The sequence below is a fragment of the Actinia tenebrosa genome, unplaced genomic scaffold (genome assembly GCF_029948245.1).
Source record: "Actinia tenebrosa isolate PJP-AT-01 unplaced genomic scaffold, QUT_ActTen_1.0 PGA_scaffold14__42_contigs__length_11649687, whole genome shotgun sequence".
Lineage (NCBI taxonomy): Eukaryota > Metazoa > Cnidaria > Anthozoa > Actiniaria > Actiniidae > Actinia > Actinia tenebrosa.
The window spans coordinates 11,015,512-11,037,990 of record NW_028292574.1 but is presented as its reverse complement, the minus strand read 5'-3'; the positions used below and the strand labels follow the sequence as shown (position 1 = coordinate 11,037,990).

General features: G+C 37.5%; 4 protein-coding genes across 9 annotated transcripts; 2 read left to right on the top strand and 2 right to left on the bottom strand.

The window, feature by feature from the left end:
* The first annotated feature begins 1,323 nt into the window (after window positions 1–1,323).
* On the top strand, window positions 1,324–6,431 carry LOC116287211 (uncharacterized). Of its 5 annotated transcripts, XM_031693857.2 has the most exons (9): window positions 1,324–1,478; window positions 2,310–2,371; window positions 2,455–2,813; window positions 3,024–3,143; window positions 3,226–3,327; window positions 4,104–4,257; window positions 4,788–5,127; window positions 5,534–5,762; window positions 6,235–6,431. In XM_031693857.2, the coding sequence occupies exons 2-9, from the start codon at window positions 2,341–2,343 to the stop codon at window positions 6,256–6,258; spliced, it is 1,359 nt and encodes a 452-aa protein (XP_031549717.1). In that variant the 5' UTR covers window positions 1,324–1,478; window positions 2,310–2,340; the 3' UTR covers window positions 6,259–6,431. The 5 variants fall into 5 exon arrangements, with proteins under 5 accessions (XP_031549717.1, XP_031549715.1, XP_031549713.1 ...); XM_031693855.2 differs by having other exon boundaries at window positions 2,458–2,813; window positions 5,534–6,431; XM_031693853.2 differs by having other exon boundaries at window positions 5,534–6,431.
* LOC116287213 (uncharacterized) lies at window positions 6,018–8,724 on the bottom strand. 2 transcript variants are annotated; one of them, XM_089029808.1, is made up of 3 exons: window positions 8,526–8,724; window positions 7,272–7,816; window positions 6,018–7,165 (listed from the first exon to the last, which is right to left on the bottom strand). In XM_089029808.1, the coding sequence occupies exons 2-3, from the start codon at window positions 7,289–7,291 to the stop codon at window positions 6,067–6,069; spliced, it is 1,119 nt and encodes a 372-aa protein (XP_088885934.1). In that variant the 5' UTR covers window positions 7,292–7,816; window positions 8,526–8,724; the 3' UTR covers window positions 6,018–6,066. The 2 variants fall into 2 exon arrangements, with proteins under 2 accessions (XP_088885934.1, XP_088885933.1); XM_089029807.1 differs by having other exon boundaries at window positions 6,018–7,816; window positions 8,526–8,723.
* A 573-nt stretch (window positions 8,725–9,297) lies between these two features.
* Window positions 9,298–12,700, top strand: LOC116287212 (synaptotagmin-14-like). Its single transcript, XM_031693858.2, has one exon. It carries the CDS (start codon window positions 9,684–9,686, stop codon window positions 10,914–10,916), a length of 1,233 nt encoding a protein of 410 aa, XP_031549718.2. The 5' UTR covers window positions 9,298–9,683; the 3' UTR covers window positions 10,917–12,700.
* Window positions 12,701–13,859: 1,159 nt separating this feature from the next.
* On the bottom strand, window positions 13,860–17,165 carry LOC116287218 (high affinity cationic amino acid transporter 1-like). The gene is made up of 2 exons (XM_031693866.2): window positions 14,891–17,165; window positions 13,860–14,388 (listed from the first exon to the last, which is right to left on the bottom strand). The coding sequence occupies exons 1-2, from the start codon at window positions 16,680–16,682 to the stop codon at window positions 14,186–14,188; spliced, it is 1,995 nt and encodes a 664-aa protein (XP_031549726.2). The 5' UTR covers window positions 16,683–17,165; the 3' UTR covers window positions 13,860–14,185.
* Between the last annotated feature and the right edge of the window lie 5,314 nt (window positions 17,166–22,479).

Here is a 22,479-nt window from a genome sequence, read left to right as displayed (position 1 = left end):
TGCGCTAACGTTACTCTACTCGATCCCAACCCAGGCTCCTCTCTCAATAGCGAAGTTGACAGACAGACAGTGCAGGGAACAACAAACGTGAAGGCAGTCGATATGGGGTTGTTTGGCATTTCAGGAAGTTCCTTTCGTCAGTTTTTGTTCTCTTGCAACTTAAATGTATTTAACAAGATGCATTTCCCAAGAGGACACTATTCCTCTCGGAGGGCCAAGCAAACAAGCTCGATTTTTGAGATTTCGTACATCATCTGGCTCTGTCTATACATTACCACCCTTGGATGCGTACTATGGAAATTCGTTTTCACAATGGACTTGGCAAATATCAACTATTTTTGTTCCTGGTTCCTTGTCATACAAATAGCTTTTTACTCTTCCTTTCTTATATCATATGTTTTATGTCTGGATTTTTTTCAGCATTCCATCAATGCTATTTTATTTCCAGTAATTTATGGCCTCTCGTGGACCATTTCCGTTGTTTCTGTGACAGGAAATCAAGCATATATGGATTTCAAAGACATTAGGTACTTTATTTTTCACGTCCTTCCTACGATAGCTTCATCAGTACATGAAATCTTCATTTCTATAGAAACAAACTATAACGTGGCTGTCAAGCGAAGGAGTAAGATGTGGACATTTTGGGGCATCTGTGGACCTGTTTTGTTTCTTGGCTTGTATGCTATCAAAACTGATCAAACACAGGTGTATAAATACCAAGTTAGACCCCCAAGTTATTGGTGGATTTTAGGTATTTGCGTTATTGCTAATGTGAGACTGTTATTCTTTCCATTTTATTATGAATAAAAAGATCTTCCTGTTGTCAATATTAAATCATGGTATATGATTATAACTCCATAATCAATATCATGTCAGGCAGTATAGTAAACAACGAGATGGGTTTCTTTAATCTATGTCCATATTAAAAAGACTCTATGTAAAGCAACCACACAAGAGGCATATATACATATATGCATAAGTATACGTACATACATGAACTTAATTTTGTCTCAAATTTTCAGAGTAGCTACAGATAGCTAATATCATCGAGGAAATATAAATAAATTATGAATAAAGAAAACCAAAATACTGTGAATATAGCATTCATATGATTAGCGTTCATTTAGTTGAAGTCCATTTTTTATGACGTTCTTGAATGGAAAAAATGAAGGAGATTTTGCCTTTTCGATTTAGAATTAGCCTTTTTCTATTCTAAAAGATGTTCTAAAATTCAAAAATGTCAAAGATCTGTCTAATGACGTCGCAGTGTAGACAATAGGAAAGCTGTAAGTGAAGCATGAGGAAGTTTCGATATGCAAATGAGTGTCAAAGTAAATTCTTGCAATTGACGTACAAAAGAGCCCTTACTTGGCACAATTTTCAGTTGCGCGCCTGACTTTTTGAGGTGAAGTAGGGAAAAGATATCAACATAGCACATGCAAGTGTATTGAGTTGCAGCCTTTTTAGTTTGTAAAAAGGTGAGTTGGCAGAAAAAGTAGTAAGTTTGATCAATACAGTTTACAATAGTTGAGCTTAGTTTTTCTTAGTCTAGCTCCCGATTTTAATTTTGTGGGCTAGTGACGATTTTTGAAAATATAAGAAATTTTGTCTTATGGGTGCTAAAGAGACATTTGTTCAGGTAATCTTGGTGTCCGGAATAAAACTTTACAAGTTACGTCCTTTGCCATTTTTGAATATGCCAGCCAAAGTTGCCGCAAAAGTCGGCACAAAACTACTGCAAAAATCGCCCGTGTAAAAGTCGACTTCTGCTTAAACAAAGGCGTTCTATAAAAAACGTCTTGCACTAAATGTTTTCTTTTCGTTTGAGTCTTTTAGTTAGCACCGTAACAATTCTTCAAAACATATATGATATATTTTTCAGAAAAAGCACCATTCAACTTTCTTGGAAAAGGTTTTCTAACTTTTTAGGACTGGTAGCTTTTTTAAACAGTTGTTTTTGAGGCTATGATAAGTTGACGTATACTGAACGATTCTGCAGAGTTGCAGTTTTCTTAAGTATTGTATATAGGTTAAAGCTATTATTAGCTATGACTATGCTAATAACGATGCTAACCCTTTGCAATTAGTCCCAATTATAAGAAGAAGTGTTCCGGAAGACAAAACAATGGATGTTTATTGCACATAAGAAAAGACGGTCAGTATTGTTCTGTCCTCTAGGAAATCAATGCAAAGGGTTCCATTTGCCATCTGTAAAGAATGTTCCTGGGCCTACCATTTGAGACCGAAAGAGGAATTAATTGATTAAACCTATCGTTGGTTAATTTATGAGCTTCTTTGCGTATTTGTAGTAGATCGGATTCAGTGGATCCAGCTTTAGCCATGCCACCAGAAGAACAAGAAACTAACAAAGGTATGGCACAAGAAAGTGGGTGTCAGTTGACAGCAACGATGGAAAAAGTGGAACTCTGACTAACAATGATTCGTGTTTCTTAGCAGCTCCGAAGGGGTGCCTGCCAAATCGACCAGTAAGAGTTGTAGCAGCCCTAACTGGTTTGTTTTTAGCTGCTGCGATCGTACTTGCCCTGTTCCTTGCAGGGGTGTTTGATAGCAGTCCTGATCTACCTGATGTCATGGAAGGAGAGGCCACATTCACATCAAATGAAGGCAAAGAAGAAAACTTCCATGTCATGATTGATTACAAGAAAAAAATCATACAGCTTGCATCAATCGATTCATCTGAGATGCTCGATAAAGCATCATTTGGAAGACGCCTTATGTCCTATGCTGAGAACGGGACTACTAATGGAACAAGAATTAACATGACGAAAATCATTATACAAGACTACAACACGGTACGAACAGTATTATATTGTTTTCCTATTTTATGTCATTCCCTCAAAAATATTTCTTTTACAGCCAGACCCTTGACTAGATAAATTAATGGGGAAGACGTAGCCAAAAGGTCGAGTAAACTAGTGTGCGCAATGCACCTCTTTTCAGTACAAAATGCAATACATCCTTTGTTTTGATTTGATGTGGTTCTTTCTTTCCTATTGTTGCAGAACCGGAAGTACTTTGTGATTCCAAAACAGAACGATAACTCGACGACAAAGTGTATTTTCACTAGACTTGAAGAAGAAATGATTCCACAACACTTATTAAAGTATGCCACTCTCAAATCGGTAAGTAAAACTGCATTTTTCATCTTTTTTAAATTTTTTGTTAACTCCTTTTTTTCTTAACTTTAGTGTTTTTTCGTTACAGGAAAGTGTTGAAGGCAATACAACACACAGTCTCTTTCAGGTCGATAATGATACTGATGTTGATGTGTACAGAGCAAAAGGACGAAACGGCAAGATATATGAAGTGAGTATAGAATGTAATTATAAATTTTCACAATTATGATCGTCTTCTTCGTCGTCATCACCACCTTCTTCTTCATCATCATCGTCATAATGACCATAATTATCATTGATCATCATCACCATTACCACCACAAACAACATCATCATCATCAACGTCATCACTGTCACCAACATCATCATTATCTTCATCCCCATCATCATTATCATCACAATAATAATCGATCATCACCATTATCAATATCACCATCATCAACATTATCACCATCATCATCATCGACACCATCATCATCATCGTGACCATCATCATCACTATCATCACCATCATCATCTCCATCTTCAACATCACCATCACCATCCTCATCATCATCATATGTTCCATCATCATCAATCCCCATAGCATCATCATCATTACCATCAGCAAGTATCATCATCATCAACGTCATCACTGTCACCAACATCATCATTATCTTCATCACCATCATCATTATCGTCACAATCATAATCGATCATCACCATTATCATTATCAATATCACCATCATCACCATCGTCATCATCATCATCATCACCATCATCATCATCATCACCATCATCAACATCACTATCATCGTCATCATCATCATCATCATCACCATCATCACCGTCATCATCATCACCATCCCCATTAAAAACATCATCTTAATCGGTCATCATCAAACTTTTTATACAGATCAGAGGAGCTGGGTTTCAAGGACGTGAAGCTTTAGGTTCAGTAGCTAACTGTTGTTCTTTCTGTAAAGGTTTACATGCATCTTCCAAATGGGACGCTGCATATGCGCTCAAGAGAGCAAGAAATGAACTTCACTGAATTTCGAAAGCTTAACTGCTATCGATACAATGAGGAGAACGATACAATAGAGAAATCCTTTTACAAGTCCAACGACTCTAAGTTTTGTAAGTTCTATTAAAAATTAATGGGTTGCTATTTTATGCCACACGTTATTAATTTTAGTATTGTTTATTGCTTTATCAGGAATGCTTGAAAAGATACATTAATATCGATCGCTGTGGCTCACGCAAAAGAAGCTTCTACCTTAAGAATTTCCTCCTTACGGCATATTCCCAATGCAGCTCAGTTTGGAGGACGAAACAATAGAATCATGAGAATTAAAAGCTATCGTTTTGTTTTAAAAATTGAGCTGCTCTTGGAATAGGACGTTTGCATGATGGCGTCATTTGACTCCCACTACCAAGATGCTTCGCGAATTTTCGTTCTTATTTAAATTTGTATTTCCTCATGAGAATAGTAAGACAATTGGTGCTAATTAACTGAACAAGAGAAAGTGTGCAAGGGAGTCTGGTAGTAGAGGTCAATGACGCCATCAGGCAAACGTCCTATTGTTGCAAAAGGGTTATATGCCCTGTATAATAACGCCGCACAAAACAGTATTGCCCAAAATTCGTTTATCTATTTCGTTACTCAGATGAAAAACCCGACGATACTGAATTGCCATCGATGAATGAAACAGTTCGAAACTTTATCTTAAACGTAACAAAAGAGGCGAACTTGACAGCCATCAGTGAGAGTGATTCCCCAGATTCTGTTGCCCATCGTCGTCGTCGTGGTTTGGGGACACGTCCGAATGGAGACCTGGATTGGTGGTACGGGAACTGGTGTGGTAAAGAGCAAGGAGGGTATGAAAGGTACCCAAAACCTGCCTGCAATAGCCTTTGCCGCCAATCTACTAGATATATTACTTCTGATTGTAGAAATTGCCTCCCCCCGAAAGACGGGTTTGACGCAGTATGCATGGAACATGACAGGTAAATTAGGACTAATTTTATCGATACCATGTGTATAATATAACTGTTGGCTGATCAAAGTTAGGGTACGGCTAACCGGGCGTGGAATTTAGCGTGTTGAGTTTGCGGAGGGAGGAAACCTACTCAAATGTACAGTGATGCCGAGTCAAGGAATAGGAATTGAAACCCCTGAGATGAGGGGCGAGTGTACTACCTTGCCCGCAAGGCGCCGTAGGCGGGGGGAGGGGGGGGGGGGGAACCCTTAACTCCATGCAATAAGTTACGTCATTTCTGACGTCATACATACGCTATATATACCAGTCCGTAACACATACACGAGTTGCTACTGGTAAGAAAGACATAAGAGTCATTACTTTCACTAGAAGAGGTTTACGATATCATAGTGTAAATATTTTTTCATTACTAGATGCCTCATAGAAGCCGGTAAAGGCCCGTGGTGGTGTTTTCCTGTTGGCAATCGTTGCTCCTGTGATTTCCGTTACGTCTGGAATGTCTTCTACTACATATTAGCATGTCCTAGTTGGGAGTGTCGCGTTAACGCGGCTCAAGCATTCACTGCATTCCAACTGCTGTCTTGTTGGTTTCCTGTGAAGATTTGTTTTCCATGGATACGTTTTAGTTGTGGCGGCTGCAAGGTTTGCTGCCCGCGGATTCAATTCTACATGCATTGTTTTTCGTTTAAAATGTGCGCACCATTTGGATCTGGAAAAATTCCATATTGAAAAACAAGCTCAATCTGCTTACCTTTTGTCAGCAAATTAAACTTTCACTCCTTGTTTCCTTCTGGCCCACTTTGGTGCATTTTTTTTTTTCATGTATCAGACTTAGCTTATAAACTAATCATGATAATTGCACTTGCAGCTGTTAATAGTGTACGTAACAAAAACACATCGTTGTAATCGCCTTTTTTATTATTATTTTAAACAAGCTCACTTTTAACTAATTGTATGTTCTTTGATCATAAGCTCTGTTAACCATCGCCATAGTACCAACATCACCACCTTTATCATTTTTACTTTTCTTGCTACTTTTATCTTTCTTGTCTTGTCTAAAGATATTTTTCCAGTGCAATTTCTCATTATTAAAGTAGTTTTTATTATCTGTCAGTTCCTGGGGAGCCATAGTGTATAAGATTGTTCCCGCCAAACCAAGCTCAGCCAATCGGAAAAACGTTTGGTAAACGTACCACGACCAAGGCGCAAGCGCGCCGTCTTTTCCCGCCAAAAGTTCCGCAAGTTCAGCAATTGAATGAATCTCCATTCCACAAATAAGCAAACAAAATAAACTCGTCAAAAACAGGATAATTTTGATTTTAAGTAGACTTCTTTTCTTGTCTCTCTCGGTATTACTCTCAGTTCTTTCACGAAGGGCTAAAGTAGAACCATAATGTTGATTAAGGTCGCTTAGAGCTCGTTCATGCTCTGCAACATGCGACAATACCTTACAACCGCTGTACAGCATAATCACCATAGTAACAGCAGTCATTATCAGGAAGTAAAACTTAGTAGCAAAAAATAAAACGAAGAGGTTACTGATAACCGTAGTTAAAGTACCAACAATTAAAACTACCAAAAAATGAAATGAAATAACAAGTCCAATGAATGTGAAATTTCCTAGTTTCGATGTCGAAAGTTTCCCTTTCAAGGCTTCGGTGAATGAGATTTGAACGAGTGCAAACGCGGATGTAATACAAGGGAAGCCGATGCCAAATATTATTCTAGAAACAACTTTATAAAGGTTGTTGTTCACTGAAGTTGCTTTGATTTCACTTGAGAAGACACTTAGAGTCAGCAGTCTTGTAAGGCCAAGAAGGCCAATCAGGATATGAACAATGTATGCAAGAATCCGTATGACTTTTTCTTTGCGTATCTGTGAGCGAACGACGCCATAGACTGAATAAATTGCTAAAAAACTAAAGCAAAAACTAAAAAATACCACGTGAAATGTCCAGGACTTCTTCCAGGTGTCTGTCTGTATTACCCAAGATAAGTAAACGGCTTGTCCTAGAATATGAGCTGGTGGAATATCACTTGTTGTTCTGTTAGTTAAAAGAGGTGTCGTTGATGGTGACTCCATACCATATAAACGTCACAGAACAAACCCAATGGATATAGCAAATGGCAATAATTATATTACATACTCACAAATCAGTCCATAAATCCATGGAAACTCAGTATGATTTAGTATTCTTTTCAAAAGAAGTCCTACGGCTTCATTTCGTCGGGACCCGATGTTTGTATTGGCGATATATTCACAGCAAGGATTGTAATGCGATACTTTGTCGTTCAATTTCGTTTCTTAGGGAAAGTAGTTTTTTCGGTGTTGAATTATTCAGCGTATGGCGGTGATTTTTTTAACTTCCCATAAGCGAGTCAAAAACTTTTTATCTTCATTCAAAACGCCTCCACGTCTCTTATAAAATCAATTCATCTCGCTTCAATCATCACATTATTGATTATTTAGCGTCTTTTTCTTCGCGTCCATGGCTTTGTTGTTTACAGTCGACGAACACGATAATCGCTTCGTTGAACTTAGTGTTAATGTGCTCACAACGTTAATCCATTGTACTATTATTAAGTCCTTGCTAAAAAGAAAGTTAAGTCAGATTATGAAAGACGTGAAAAATAATTCTAAAACTTCGTGACGAAGAAGATTTTACCAGTTGCCTCAAGAATCTATGGCACGATCACTGAAAACAGAAAGATGGTTTTAGAGAAATAATTTATAAAACAATTTGAACTGAATAAATTTGCATCTCGCTCCGAGAAACGTAATTCTGAAGGTGAGTAAATATTTGAGTTGACACGACAAAAAAATTCGACGATGATTCGAAAGTCAACATTATTTCGTCATGGCAACGCCTGCATGGTCACACTTTGATCTTGAGCTACAAGAGTGTTAGCTGCTGTGTATGGGTACGGTGGGTTCAGGTGAAGCTATACTGCAGCTTGGATGTGAGCCTTGTTTTTCCTTCACACTTTTTCAAAATGCTGCTGCTGATGATGATGATACATGCTGAGGATGATGATCGTTGATGATGATGTTGATATTATGAGGATGGTGATGATGATATACAAGGATAGTGATGATCATGTTACATGATGATGATGATGGTGATCGTTGTGATGATGATACTTGCTGATGGTGATGATGGTGATGGTGATGGTGATGGTGATGATGATGATGATGATGATGGTGATGATGTTGATGGTGATGTTGATGTTGGTGATGATGATGATACTTGCTGATGGTGACGATGATGATACTATGGGGATTGGTGATGATGGTACATATGATGATGATGAGGATGGTGATCGTCAATATGATGAAGATGATGATAAAAAGGTTGACGAAGGACTAGCGTCCGTTTTTTCATCTTTTCACGGTGTATAATTTACCTTTTTATCATGGCTGTTTCATTAGAAACACCGACGCAGCTCACACTAGTTTTTAGCTAGTTATATCTTCTATGATGAAGATACTTGATGATGATGATGGAACATGATGATAATGGTGATGATCAAGATGATAGTTATGTGCATGAGTGATAAATAATCTTTTCATATTTTTGTTATCTGTAATTCTTGTCATAACGTAACTCCCACGATTCAGTAACTACGTTTGTTACAATACTTCAGCTTCAAGAAATATAAAACTAACTACTTTTAGTCTGCTTTTCTTTCGATTATTCTAATAAAAAACTCTCGAGAAACTATGAATTCACCTTTTATACAATTTGAAATATTACCTTGATACTAATTGCGCGCGATTCAGGCTCAGTCTTGCTTCGCATGCTTTGAATTTTCAAAGACAAAAAAAATTCGAAATAACTTGTGAGCATTGGAATGGATAGATTATTCCATTGTGGTAACTCAGATAATTACTTTGATTAACCGCTAATTTTACTCGTTAGTTGAGTGAAATTTAAAAGTTTAATAGGTCATAAAAATGGCGGGAGTCGTAAGTAATATTCTTAATGCACCGTTGAACATTTCGAGTTACTCCTCGTGAATGAAGCTTCTTTAAACAGTCTTCATAATACAATTTAAAGTTGTACTGGAAAGATTCAAAAAACTGTTTTATTTATCTATTTATTTTTTTAATTATTACTTTTTTTTTTTTTTTTTTTTTTAAAATCTTTCACGTATTTATTCCAATTCATGAACTTTGGCTTCCTTTTCTTGTCATGGATTATTTTCTTCGTCCATGCGTGACATCATCAGTGTTCTTCATCTTATTTACAATTCAAATCATCATGGCAAAATAGCGTATGTCATTTGTTGATGAACCGTAAACTGAGGTATTTCAAGTGTTCTTTTGTTTGATGAAACAAGTCCTGACGCTTTTCGCCTAAAACCCTTGGAATATTTCTGCAATTTTATCCTCAGACATCAAACAACTCGAGATTTCTGAACTGATAAGACCATACTTGGTATTTATACCTACAGTATCGCAATTTTATCGAAGTTACTGCGACTTTTTAGGTTGTTTGATTGCAAATCATTTCAAGGCAATTACGCCAGAGTTTTTAGAAGTTTTAGCTGAGTAATTTGAAGATGTCGAATCCTATGTTTTCGTTCTGGAGATGCTGCGTGACGGGCGATACAGACACTACAAAGCTTAAGAAGAAGAAGAAACAAGCAAATGGACCTGTAGAAAACAACCACAATGAAGGCCCTGCGGATTTGAAAGCAGAGAATTTAGAGCTTGAATACCACACGAACGGAGTAGATGTAGATCAACCACCTAGCTCGACTCCTATGGCTGGAGAGAAGAAGGTTTACGACGAGGAAGAGAGCGGCTACAACCAAGATGAAGTTGACAGCTCTATTGCTCCTTCAGAAGTGGAATCTATGAGCCTTCCACCATCTACGGTACAGATCGTTAAAGATGGTGGTAATGATGCGTCGACGCCGAGAGGAGATATTGGTTCTGGAGGAAGAATCTATTTGAATGCCAAATATGACAAGAAAAGCAATAAAGTTAACATTAAAATCAATAAGATCGAGTTTGGAGCTTATCAAGAATGGAAGATGCAAGATTTAGAAGTCAGCTGTATGTTACTACCCATGCATCAACAGAGTTTCAGAAGGCGTTCGAAACGCTTCAGTGAACCCCTTGCAATACAGCTGCCAACGAAGACTAAAATGTCTGGGTCTTCTCTGAGATTCAGGATCTACGACCACAAGGCCATCACTCGTAAATACCTCATAGGACAAGGACTGGTTAGTCTTGAAGACCTCAAGCTTACAGATGGAGTCGATGTGAATATCCTGCTTGATCTCAATTCACCTGATACATACGGTATAGATACGAGGTATATATCAGGTATAGACAGTGTTGGTCAAGCAGTCCCCGACACAGCTCGTCCAGAAATGCTCATCTCACTAGAGTATCGTGCCCTCACACGAAAACTGATCGTCGAGGTTATCAAGACAAGAGGATTAGGGATGCTGAGTGGGTCCAAGCCGCAAGATGTGAGCGTTGAGTTGAAGCTGATTGGTGGAAATAAACAAGTGTTGAGGATCTGCCGTACGAGCGTCAAGAAACACGTCATCGACACGGAGTTTAATGAGATGTTCATGTTCCGACTTAACATCGAACGTCTCAAGGAAGTTACTCTCCAAATATCTGTCATTCGCTTCTCGGAAGTACGCAACAAGAAGGAGAAGATTGGAGAGTGTTCTTTTGGTGTTGGGTCGTCTGGTAACGAACAGCAAGAACACTGGGACAATATGCTCAAGTCAGAATCCAAAGCTGAATACAAGTGGCATCCATTGTATAAATAACTTTGTAAAGTGAGAATTCGTTGGAGAAGACTGTGATGGCCTCTACTTTAAGAGTAATCTGACGGTAATATTAGACATTTCAAGGTTGTGATTGGTTTATCGTAACCGTGCCGTGCCATTTCTAAGGTCGAGGGAAAAACTGGGTCGAGTTGACATTGCAGTGCATGGTGGGACTGTTTAGGGGACGAAATAGACGCCATCTTGGAAATGTCCCCTCAAACAGCCCCACAATGCACTGCAATGCTAACTGGACTCAGTTTTTTCCTCTACCTCAAAATAGAGTAGATTTTCTATGATCGTGAAATGGCACGGCACGGTTACGATAAACCAATCGCAACGCGCTAGATTACTGATCATCCAATCAAATTGCTTAAACGCGGCAAAAGCACGATCACGTAACGATACGTCATTACCGTGACTTCTTCACAATCATGCAAAATCTAGCGACCATTATTGCCTGTCCGACGCATTTATTGGACTTTACGTATTTAATTTGAAATATCTGAACCAATGCTTTTGAGGAAATACAGAGAACTGGATAACAGAGTGGAATTGACGAAAAGTTAGTTTTCAAAAACCGGCCAAATCAAAAGGGGCTTGAATAGCTTTGAAATGAAAATGTAAATGATGCATTCTAAGAAGTGAACGTAAAGTTTGAGTTTTTTTTCCCTTCTATTTTTACCATTTTTTCATGAAAGACAAACCACGTGCTGAACATGAACGAACAAACCAAAGGATGGATACAGCACGATATATACTTGTTTCAATAACATTAAAAGTCACACGAAAAGCTACAAAGCTGAGACCAGCAAGGATTATGGGTAGATATATTTTATATGATTTAACCGCTTGAGATCTTTTATCAGTTACCGTTTTTCCTCCTGTGAACATCCTCAAACTGCAGTTCGTATCGATAGAGGTTTTTAGATGGCAGGAACAATACAATCATTGTACATGAGAAAAAATTCAATTCCCGAGAGCAAAGGGATTTTAATGCTCTGCTATCTAACCAAAGGAAGCCCAAGTTGTATTATGGGCGCCGGCACGTGATGGTGCAAAACCTCTATACTTTTACTTATTGGATATGAACATGTTTCCCATGATCCTCAGCAGTCTCATCTTTGTAGGTTTTTAATGATTTCTTTTATTTGAAATAAGTATATTATCTCAAAATGATTCATTAATTTTTTTAGAATAAAACCAACTGTTTCCCTCCAATAGGGATTTGATACAATACAGTGTCAAACAGAAAAGTATGTTTATTATAATCTTTAAGCAAAAAATAGATTCATACATTTGTAAAGTAATTTGAATTAACATGCTGCTCAATAACGACTATTCCTTGCCATTTCGATTTTAAACTGAAATTAATGTTGTATTTTCATAAACTTGTTATAAAATAATTTTGTTAAATAAATAAAGAAATAATATTATATTACAGTACTCACATGGGAATTGTAATTAATAATTATCCAATTGTCATTAAATTGTGCTAGTGTGATTTTAAATGGCCCGTGAAATAAGTAATGATGATAAATAAGAATAGTTAGTTTTGTGACTTACGAAGTAAAACAAAAGATTATTCAATGGATAAGGCGAATTACCTTTCATATACTTAGGTTTAAACGGCGTCGAACTTCATCTGAGCCGAACCTAATGACATCAAAGAAGACCGCCTTATTGTCCATTGTTTCAATTAGGTTCGGCTCTTGTGAAGTTCGACGTCTGACCTGAGCATAATTCAAGTATGTATTGCCTCAATAAAAATTAAGGGTTTTGCACAATTTAGTATTAATAATTTATTAAAGCTTTTTCGCGGTTTACTCTCATCAGCACTATTAAATAAATTTAGCTAGAATTTTTCTCATCAAAATTTAGATCTATTGTTGTTATATAGCTTGGTGTTTTATACGTGTTTATTCGAGTTGGTAGCGTGTCAATACAGCAAGACGTTCGTGTTATTTTTGCGCGTTCTCATTTGATTCATGATATTCAAGGATTCAATATTCGTATGGCGGTTATCTTTCGTCAATCTTTATGATTTTCATTTAAAATATATCACTTTCTCGTTCATATTTCTTACGTATTCTTTTTGTCTCGTTATTTTCGCGTTTTGTCCCGCGATTTTTTCGATTCTAATTTCGTTTTAAATTTGAGTTTTTTCCGTGTGATTTTCGTGCCGTTATGCGAGTTTTTCGTTTCGTTTTCAATTCGTTTTATTTTCGATAATTCCGCGTTCTTTTCGAGATTATTTCCTTAAGGTTTCAGTTTATTCCGTTTAATTTTCATTCTTCATCGAAGTATGCTTGAAATGAAATATCTAACAAAAATATAACTTGCATTTCCATTTAAAAAAATACAGCTCTGTAAAGTCAAATAATTATTCACGGATAATGACATCTTATATATCAAACATTTCCGGCAGAAATCCCAATCAAGATTATTGTATTCAATTCAAAAATTATTGATATATAACTTGAGTGACAAGATGTTAAAATACCTCTTGAATAAGATGTCAAAAATGATTTCTAATTCCCCATTTGTTTTGATAAAATTATTTTAAATTTTTTGAGCGAAGGAAATTGAATATAAATTGTTTCCTAATCTTTGACACTTTCAGCAAATCCTTCCGCTTTTTTGTAGTTTTTGAGGTAATTTAACTTCTTATTTATCTATAGGTTATTAACCCTAATTGAATCCTTAGCTTAATAAGGGTAAATAGCTTTTCAAATGGCCATATTTTAAATCTTAGGCGTTTTGTTATTTGCGATTAATTTTAATGATTTCTGCTTTAATGTCAAATTATCGGACATCTTACTGCCTCAATTCTAGTTTCACGTCCCTTGTATTAAAAATTCTCTTCGCAAATGTAAAATATTCAATTCTATACCTGACATGACATCTCCCCCCCCCCCCCCCCCCCCCAAAGTTTTCAATCCTATTAATGGTCATTCTAATGCGCAATCCTTATTTCCATTTATTTCTCATTTTTATTCCCATTCGTTTTTCCATTTTCATTCCAATTTCTATTACCATAGCAAACCCTTCCTCTGAAAGTTTAGACTATCCCTACATAGTATAAACTTTACTTGACCACTCTCGTAAAGATAATATATTTAATGCCTACAAAATAGTGTAGCGAACACTGTTTATCGTATGTTCCCCATAGGGGTAGGGGTATTTGCGTAATGCTACTCCCCCCCCCCCCCCCGGTTAACGGGATGCTTATTTCTTAGGAGGTACCTCACTTGCATGGTTATTGAGGAGATTCATACAGCTTCGAACTTCTCCTCGTCCAAGGAGTCCCTATCCCAGTCGTCCCTGTGTGCAGGGATGATCTCCATGTCATACTGGATGTCTACTTCATCCAACGTGTCGCTCAGGAGAGGCTGTTTTTCGTTTTGTTTTTCCTTGGCTTGCATGATTCCTTCCTTGCTGTTCCATATGCCATAACCGAAATACAGTAAAGAACCTAGAAATACAAACGTCACTTATATTTGAATCCTGAAACAACATCTGCGCTGATCAAAAGGCCGGTTTAGACGGTACGATTTTCGCCTACAACTATCGTATACAACACGCTCGAGCCATCCTACAACTCGAGTCGTAACGTGTAAATCAAGCCTACAAATCGCCTACAACAGAAGCGAGCGTGTTGTATACGATAGTTGTAGGCGAAAATCGTACCTCTGGGCTGATCTAAATGTGTTGACTGTTCCACAAATGAGAAAAATTAAAACAGAGAACACAGAAAAAAACGCTCGAATCAAGAAAGAGACCGAATAAACTCTAGCGCTCAGCCTTCAATGGGTAGAGTTGACAGCATGGATCAACCCTATCACTAGGCTCATAAGCGCCACGCCCATCCCTAAACGAGTTGACACGTTTAACTTGGAACTTTCCCAGCAGATTGGACGCCCTACAGTGCAGACTAAGTAGTAAGAGAGACTTGCAGTAATTCCTTCAGTACTTACCAAGTGCCATCCACACGCCAAAACGAATCCAAGTCAAGCGAGACAATTTCAACATCAAAAACACATTGAAGAATATGGAGAGAATAGGCAGCCCAGGCACCAAGGGAGCCTTGAAGGAAATACGCGTTGGATTCTGAGGCTGTGACACGATGACCCCAATGGACACGAAGCTCAGAACACCAAACAAAACTGTCAGCCCTAGAACAGGGATGTTATACTTGAGAATCTGATCAATGCCGAAAATGGTTAGACTACAGAAGCCAAAGAACCAGACGAATAATGACGTGACTGCCCAAGTGACTAGCCGGCCGCTTTCTTTGGTTGGTAGCCTGGTGCTAGTTCTTGGTGGTTTGTTCTGGGTGCTTCCTTTTCTTCGTTTATTTTGAAGATGTTTTTTATCTTTCAAGAAGTCATCTTCACTCGTATCTAAGTCTTGAGCCATCAGTTTTTCTCCTTCTTTAACTAACTCGTACTCGAATTCATCAAAATCTTCTGTCACATCTCCAAAGGCGAGGTGGTTGTTGAAGTCGTTGAAAAGGTACGATTCTTCAGGATCAATATCTACTGGGGGCTGGTAACGTAGTATCAAAACACAGAGGGACACTAGGGTGTATGCTAATAACGTCCCTATAGACATCATCTCAACGAGTTCCTTCAGGTCGAAAAGCAAGGCGAAGACTGCGGTAATGATCCCAGGATAGATGGTAGCAATTACAGGGATCTCTGTACGAGGATTCACTTTTGATAAGCACCTAAATAGAAGACCATCTACAGACATTGAATAAATGATTCTTGGAAGAGGAAATAATGAGCCTAGGAGACTCGCTGCAAGACCACACACGGCGCCAATTCCTATGATGTACTGGGCAGCGGGTACTCCCACTTGCGCAAATGCATTGGGTATAGGAGATATCTTGTCGAGTTGATCAAAAGGAACCATGAGAGTCAATACAGATGACACACCGAAGTAGCATACGAATACCACGATTAAAGATACCACGATAGCGATGGGAATAGACTTAGGAGCATTCTTCGCCTCTTCTCCTGTAGTAGCTATGATGTCAAACCCCACAAATGCGTAGAAACATGTTGCCGCACCGCTGAGTACGCCAGAACCACCAAACGGGAAGAAGCCGCGGCCTCCTGTCCAGTTCTTGATGTCGACGAAGAACAGTCCACAGACTATGATGAATAGCACAACCAGGATGTTCAAGATGTTGAATAACGTGGTGAAAGAAGAAGACTGCTTGACTCCTGCAGCGAGTACTAGTGTTACTATTATCGTCACCCCAAATGACATCACATCCGGGTAGCTGCTCAACCAATCACTATGGATCTCTCCGATGTTTGTAATGGTGAAGTTCCTTATGGCGTAACCAATGACAAAATCGAAACATCCGCTCAACGCTCGAGCATCAGCCGCTGTCCCAATCATGTATTCTAGAATCAAGTTCCAGCCAATGAAGAACGCCCATATCTCACCTACAGTGTGATAACTGTATGCGTACGCTGACCCAGTAGTTTTAGGTACGCGGGCACCAAATTCAGCATAACAAAGACCCGAAAGAATGGACGCAAATGCTGCTATTGAGAAAGATATGACCACAGCCGGGCCCGCGATACTTGCAGCTACTTGTCCAGTCACTACATACGTGCCTGCACCTAAAGTGGCTCCAATACCCAGCGATGTCAAATCCCATGTTGATAGACAAGTAGATAATTCACTACCACAATGACTATTTACTTGATTGTCTCTCTTTCTACGAAAAACACGTCGAAGAATCCCTGCCATAGTCGTCCACTTATTTCTATTGTCCTAGATTAACCGTTTGTAGGGAAATTCTTGTCTGAGTTTGAAGTATTATAAGGGCAAATCTTGATTATGATTGCCTAATTGTTCAGTTGTCTCGTAGGCGTTTTTTAAATACGTTTTTCTTCGAGTTATGTGCTGCTCTTTTCATTGTCTTAACGAACGTCGTCGAATTTCGCTGATAACTCCAACCGCGTCGAGGAATTGCAAATACACGGCCATAAAACACGGTTGAATAAGTTCTTGTTCTTTAAAACCTAAGCGAGAACCATTATACGAGGATTTTCACTGTGTCAGCTGTGTACGTTAATAATTTCCTGATCTTCTCCACGCATGCGCGAGTAAGCTATTCACCTGCAGTGGTACTAGACTGGTGTCAATCACAACATCCAAAATGAAATATTTAACACGTGTCGCTCTCTTAGTCTCCTAACTCTGTGGTAAATAGTTATAGTTAAATGCTAAAACACCGTATAGTCCTTTATTGTACTTTCAATTCAAAAATGAGAGGATCTTAATCAATAATTTGGAGAATTACTGTTTTCTGAGGAGCGTCCCTTTGAGCAAAATATAAGATTATTCATCTTTTCTCATTCATCACAAACCAGCCACCTGAAAACCACTCGTATTTCATAGAAATCAAAGCAGGTTGGGCAGATCAAAAGGTTAAAATTTCATTCTACATTGTATGGAATCATTTACGCTCGACGGGGTAGTTATTTATTCTGAAATTATTTTTAGGAAAATCCGGCTAAATCCAATCACCTATCACGCCACATATTTATCCTGTTTAGAGACGCAAATATTCAGAAACAACTGCATGAAAACCTTGCCATAAATAATTGGTTTATTATGCGTCTTTGATTTGCCAAATAAATCGTTTTAAAAGTAAGTTCTCCAAAAGAAACCATATATTTTAAATTTCGTCTGAACATTTCTAAGGGAAACTTTCAAAATGAGTTCAGACTTTATGACTATGCAAAACTGTCAAGGATCTGAGTGTCAGCAGCCAGAAATAGTAATCCAATATTTTTGTGTTAGCTTTTTTTTATGTACTAAAAGACATAGAAATGATAGAAAAACAACATGAAAACTAAAAAGCAAAGGTGGTAAAGCGTCAAGAAAAATGGCTCCAAGAAAAAATATAGCGTGGTTGTGTAAATAGAGGAGTAATATCAGTCACACAGCAGACATTTTGGACTACAGGATTTGTGAGTGTTTTTAGGGATTAATTGTCTCGAGTGTTGGGCGCTTTGCTAGGAAATCAGTAAAATAATACTTAATTTTATGTCAACATTATCATTCTAAACTGCTCAAAAATAAAAGACATACTACTTACATCAAATCATTGTCACATTTAGAGAATTTTTTCTCGATATATCAAAAGTTTTGTTCATTCACGCATTTTTTCGATGCGTGGATGGGAATTTGCTTTCTTTTTTACTAAGTTGAGAATTTAAACAAATATGTGCCCACGAGTAAGTAATTGAACAGTTTTCATTAAATTTTCAATGAATCTACTGTGATGTAAAATTTTCAAAAAAACTTGGTTCTCTTGAGAAATTCCAACTATGTTCAATCTTTTAGTTTTTTAAATAGATAAGACGTTGTAAAAACCCGCGACAACACACATTAAAAAGTGATACTTTACTTTACTATCAAAGGTCTTTCAATCCAGGCACACACACATGCACACACACAAACAAGTCATAAATTTGATCGTAGTGGTACTTCAATAACCTCTAGTCTTCATGTTCAAGGTTAAGCTCAAAGCAAAAACAAAACTTTACAATTTCCTTCGCACTATGTGCTATGGCAATAAACGAATCGCCCACTCGTCAAATAACATTCCAGTCTTGTGTTTGCTTTATCACTATAAGTAATGTCAATAGTGGCTGTCACTATTCATTGTTTCATATCTCTTGGAAACAAAGTTAAGAAAAAACTCTTAAAACGTTTGAGAATTTTAGAAGTACTGTATGTTATTAATAAGTATGGCTCAGTATTGTTTCTGAAATACACTTTTCCATTTTAATTTATGCAAAGGAATATAGCTACAGAATAAATCTTTGAGTTTTAGATTTAATTGGAAACAGCATGATTTATTTAGATCTTATTTATGTACTTTCATTTTCGCTAAAAATATGAATAACTATCAACTTTTCTTTTTTGGCCTCTTTTTTGACTCTATTAGTTTCCCTGATGAGAAGAGAGTTGTGATGAGGTCGTGGCTTAGTGTGTTTTCTTCTTTCTCTTCGTATTTTTCTTTTTTCTTTCTTTCTTTCCTTCTTTTCTTGCCTTCTTTCTTTCTTTCTCTCTTTCCTTCTTTTTTTCTTCTCGCCCCTTTCATTTCCTATCCTTTTCCTTTGACTCTTTTACTCTTCAGCTATTTTCCGTAAAACTGTAACACTTTTGTGTTTCCCTTTTACAAGGATGATCGTCTTGGTAAACTTGCAATCTTTTTATGGATATTGAGTGTTACCCAACACGTGTCTCCCTGATCTGGCTACAGCTGCACAGCTAACTGAACACAACGTTCGTCAGTAAACACACACACAAAACGGCTGTCTTTGTTTCTCAAGTGTTTGTTTTTCAGTCGGCGTGCTTGGGTTTCCTGGCACAAATGACGATATCGAGTACGACTTCTATGAAGCGGTCATCTCTTAACCGGGAAACCTCTATTTAGCGACCGGTCGTATTTTTACAGATGAAATATTTTTTACTTTTTTTATTGAAAAATTCCTAGACAGAAAAAAATAGTAATAAAAAATTGATAATGGAGTCCTAATAGCCGTTAGACTGTTGATTAAATACAACGCTTGAGGCTACGGTAGAATAACGAGTGCTCTGCATGATTTGGACTTTATGGATCTTCTTAAAATAATTAATACATGTTTGGCTGGTTATACTGGGATTATCATTGTTAAATGGTTAGAAAAAGCACAGAACAGAACAGAACAGAACAGAACAGAACAGAACAGAACAGAACAGAACAGAACAGAACAGAACAGAACAGAACAGAACAGAACAGAACAGAACAGAACAGAACAGAACAGAACAGAACAGAACAGAACAGAACAGAACAGAACAGAACGGAACGGAACGGAACGGAACGGAACGGAACGGAACGGAACGGAACGGATGAAGTGTGTGGTATTGTGCAGTGTTCTTGCCAGAGTGTTTTGCGACTCTGACGTCTCAGATTGATTAAAACCCTGCTCTACAGACGGACCAACATCAAAGCACATCAAACCCATTTAGATTATTGCTATCAAACAGCCCTTAAGTTTTTAATTGATCAGGAATTGATTGCACGTCACTTTAAAGCAGTTCTCTGACAGCTTCCCGCATTACTACATTTGGCCTATGATCGAGTTTTGCCTCCTTGTCAAGAGAAAAGCTACCAAATACAAGAGGTTATATTGGATGCGAAGTGACTGTGATGTCAATTGAGTTCAAATCAATATATTGGACAAATTAAACTTCATTTATAACAGTCTCGCCCATACGCTGGAAATTTGTGGACGGTCTTACGATAACCAGCATCAAAGATTCATAAACATCTGTGTCACAAAGAAGAGCTGCACGCTTGATGGAAGATAAAACAATATCATCCACAGGAAAATTACTAGAGGTAAGGATGAAGAAGATAGCAGTTTGAGTAAAAATCAAAATGTGAGTAAAATTAGATAGATAAATGGGTAATGACCCGAATGATCCACAGAGTGGCTCCTCTTCGATGCAACCGAATTTAATTGGAATTTAGAAACTTATTTTTGTGGAGAGAGGAAAACCGGAGGAAAACCTGAGAACAACCCTCTTAGCACAGGAGACAATCGAACAGCAACTCTACTTGTTCACACAAGACCATGAGTTTTAGAGATTGTCTTAGGCTTCTAGTTCGTTGCGAATGTGTCAGTCTGATACATATATCAGGTGATTAATCTAGCGTCTATCCATTTATCAACAGCTTGAATCTTCAACGAGATCTTTCATTCCGTTACACAAGACAAAGAAACATTAGAAGTAGGTAAGACTGAATAGTTTTCGCGATAAATGTGGATAATTATGTTAGAATACGATAAGATTGTGGTGATAACTGGACGTGGTAAGAGTTCAATGAAAACCAGGTGAACGGTTCTACTATAAATACATGACCTGACAATGGTATCATGGGGAAAACATGCCTGGAAAATGGCTCCCTGGATTTTAGTTTTATCGTAATCTGTACATCTCACTCTGGTATCTACTTTCTTTGGAAAGAAAAGAAATAGAAAAGTACTGGGAATGAGAATGAACTGATAAGACGCTGAGGGCATGCGCAGTGGGCGCATTGTGTTTGCAGCTTCTCCCAAAACAGACGCCCCATACAAAAACAATTGAGCGTTTTTTTCCAATCCATTTTTTTCTTCATTCACGCCACTGACAAAATATCAGAGCGAGGTACGCTTGGACCATGCTATACATTGTGTTTGTACACCCATCATATGCATGCTTTCTTCGGGTTAGACCTGCGGTTATTGCCGGCTACGCATGCTCCATAGACTATTATCGTTTTTCTCGTTATACCTCAATTATTAAGTGTGTTAGGGTCAAATAATTGATATCTACTCTATTCAGTATTTCTAGACTCAGTCTAGAACATGGTTATCGATCTTTTGAGCTCTTTTTATTTACGGCCTCCCTTATTTCGCGTCTCGCTGCAAACTCTTTTTAAAATATTGCTTTATTTTAGCTTGCTCCCGGCTTTTCTTTGTAGAATCTTCTAGAGGGCTTGTTATAGTGAGCTGTGTGTTTAGAACGGTCTATATATGGTAATATTTAAGTGTCTTACTCTCGTAGCAGACGGATATTTCTATCGGCACCAGATTACGTCACAAATGCAAAGTAAGAATTGACTCAACTATTCCTTCTCGCTCTCTCTCGTGTCTTAATTCAAGCTAACCTAATAACAGCTCTATCTCTCCCAAGGACTTCATGTTTTGACTAGTTTATTATGTTGTGTATGCAATGCTATAGTGTTCATTTTGCTTTCTCGTTAATAAATTCATCAAAACTGAGAAAAAAACCAATTTCCCTCACAGCAGTTCGTCAATTTGCTGCGGAGGATTTCAATGTTATTGAGTAGAGCTCAATAAATACCTAACGTGAACCAAAACACTTCTATCTATAAATGAATTCGTCTGCCGTGCGGTCTTGAGTTTTTCCTTTTGATGTTTTCTATTTCTTAATTTCTTTGAGATAAAAATTCTTTTGATTTGAGGTATTTTTTAGTTCGGATATTTAAGTTGTTTGTTTTAGAAATTCTAGGTCTCTTTTAAGTCTCATTTCTAAGACAGTAGGTATGGGTAAAACGCGTTCGCGTTGGTTCGTAATAAAAAAGACTGTTTGTAGGAAATATATATTGAAAAACAGAAGGACTAACGCGATCCGTTGGTGAACCAACTACACAACACGGGAGAATATAGAAAAGAAATAAGAGATAATGATTGAAAAAGCCAGAAGAACAAGAAAAGAAATTGTGGATAAAAAAAAGATTATTCAGCAAGAAAACAGGCAAAGAAACGAAGAGGGAATGAAAGAAAGAAAGAGTAATGAATAGTGAATAATGAAAAATGAAAAAATGGAAAATGAATAGGGAAGGAAAAAAACCCAGAAAAACAAAGAAAAATGAAGAGAAGAAACGAAAAGTGACAGATATCACTTATACAAGAACAACAAAAGCAACAACAACAACAACAACTCTATTGTATACCCTGAAATGTTAGAAAGGCGTCTC

Bases quoted from the DNA above. Each gene is read 5' to 3' on its own strand.
- LOC116287211 (XM_031693853.2), top strand. From the start codon at position 2,341: ATGCCACCAGAAGAACAAGAAACTAACAAAG. The intron at 3,144-3,225 runs GTAAGTAAAACT...TTTTCGTTACAG, and splicing joins AGTATGCCACTCTCAAATCG to GAAAGTGTTGAAGGCAATAC. The intron at 3,328-4,103 runs GTGAGTATAGAA...CTTTCTGTAAAG, and splicing joins GAAACGGCAAGATATATGAA to GTTTACATGCATCTTCCAAA.
- LOC116287213 (XM_089029807.1), bottom strand. From the start codon at position 7,203: ATGGAGTCACCATCAACGACACCTCTTTTAACTAACAGAACAACAAGT.
- LOC116287212 (XM_031693858.2), top strand. From the start codon at position 9,684: ATGTCGAATCCTATGTTTTCGTTCTGGAGATGCTGCGTGACGGGCGAT.
- LOC116287218 (XM_031693866.2), bottom strand. From the start codon at position 16,682: ATGGCAGGGATTCTTCGACGTGTTTTTCGTAGAAAGAGAGACAATCAA. The intron at 14,389-14,890 runs GTAAGTACTGAA...TTGTATTTCTAG, and splicing joins TGGCGTGTGGATGGCACTTG to GTTCTTTACTGTATTTCGGT.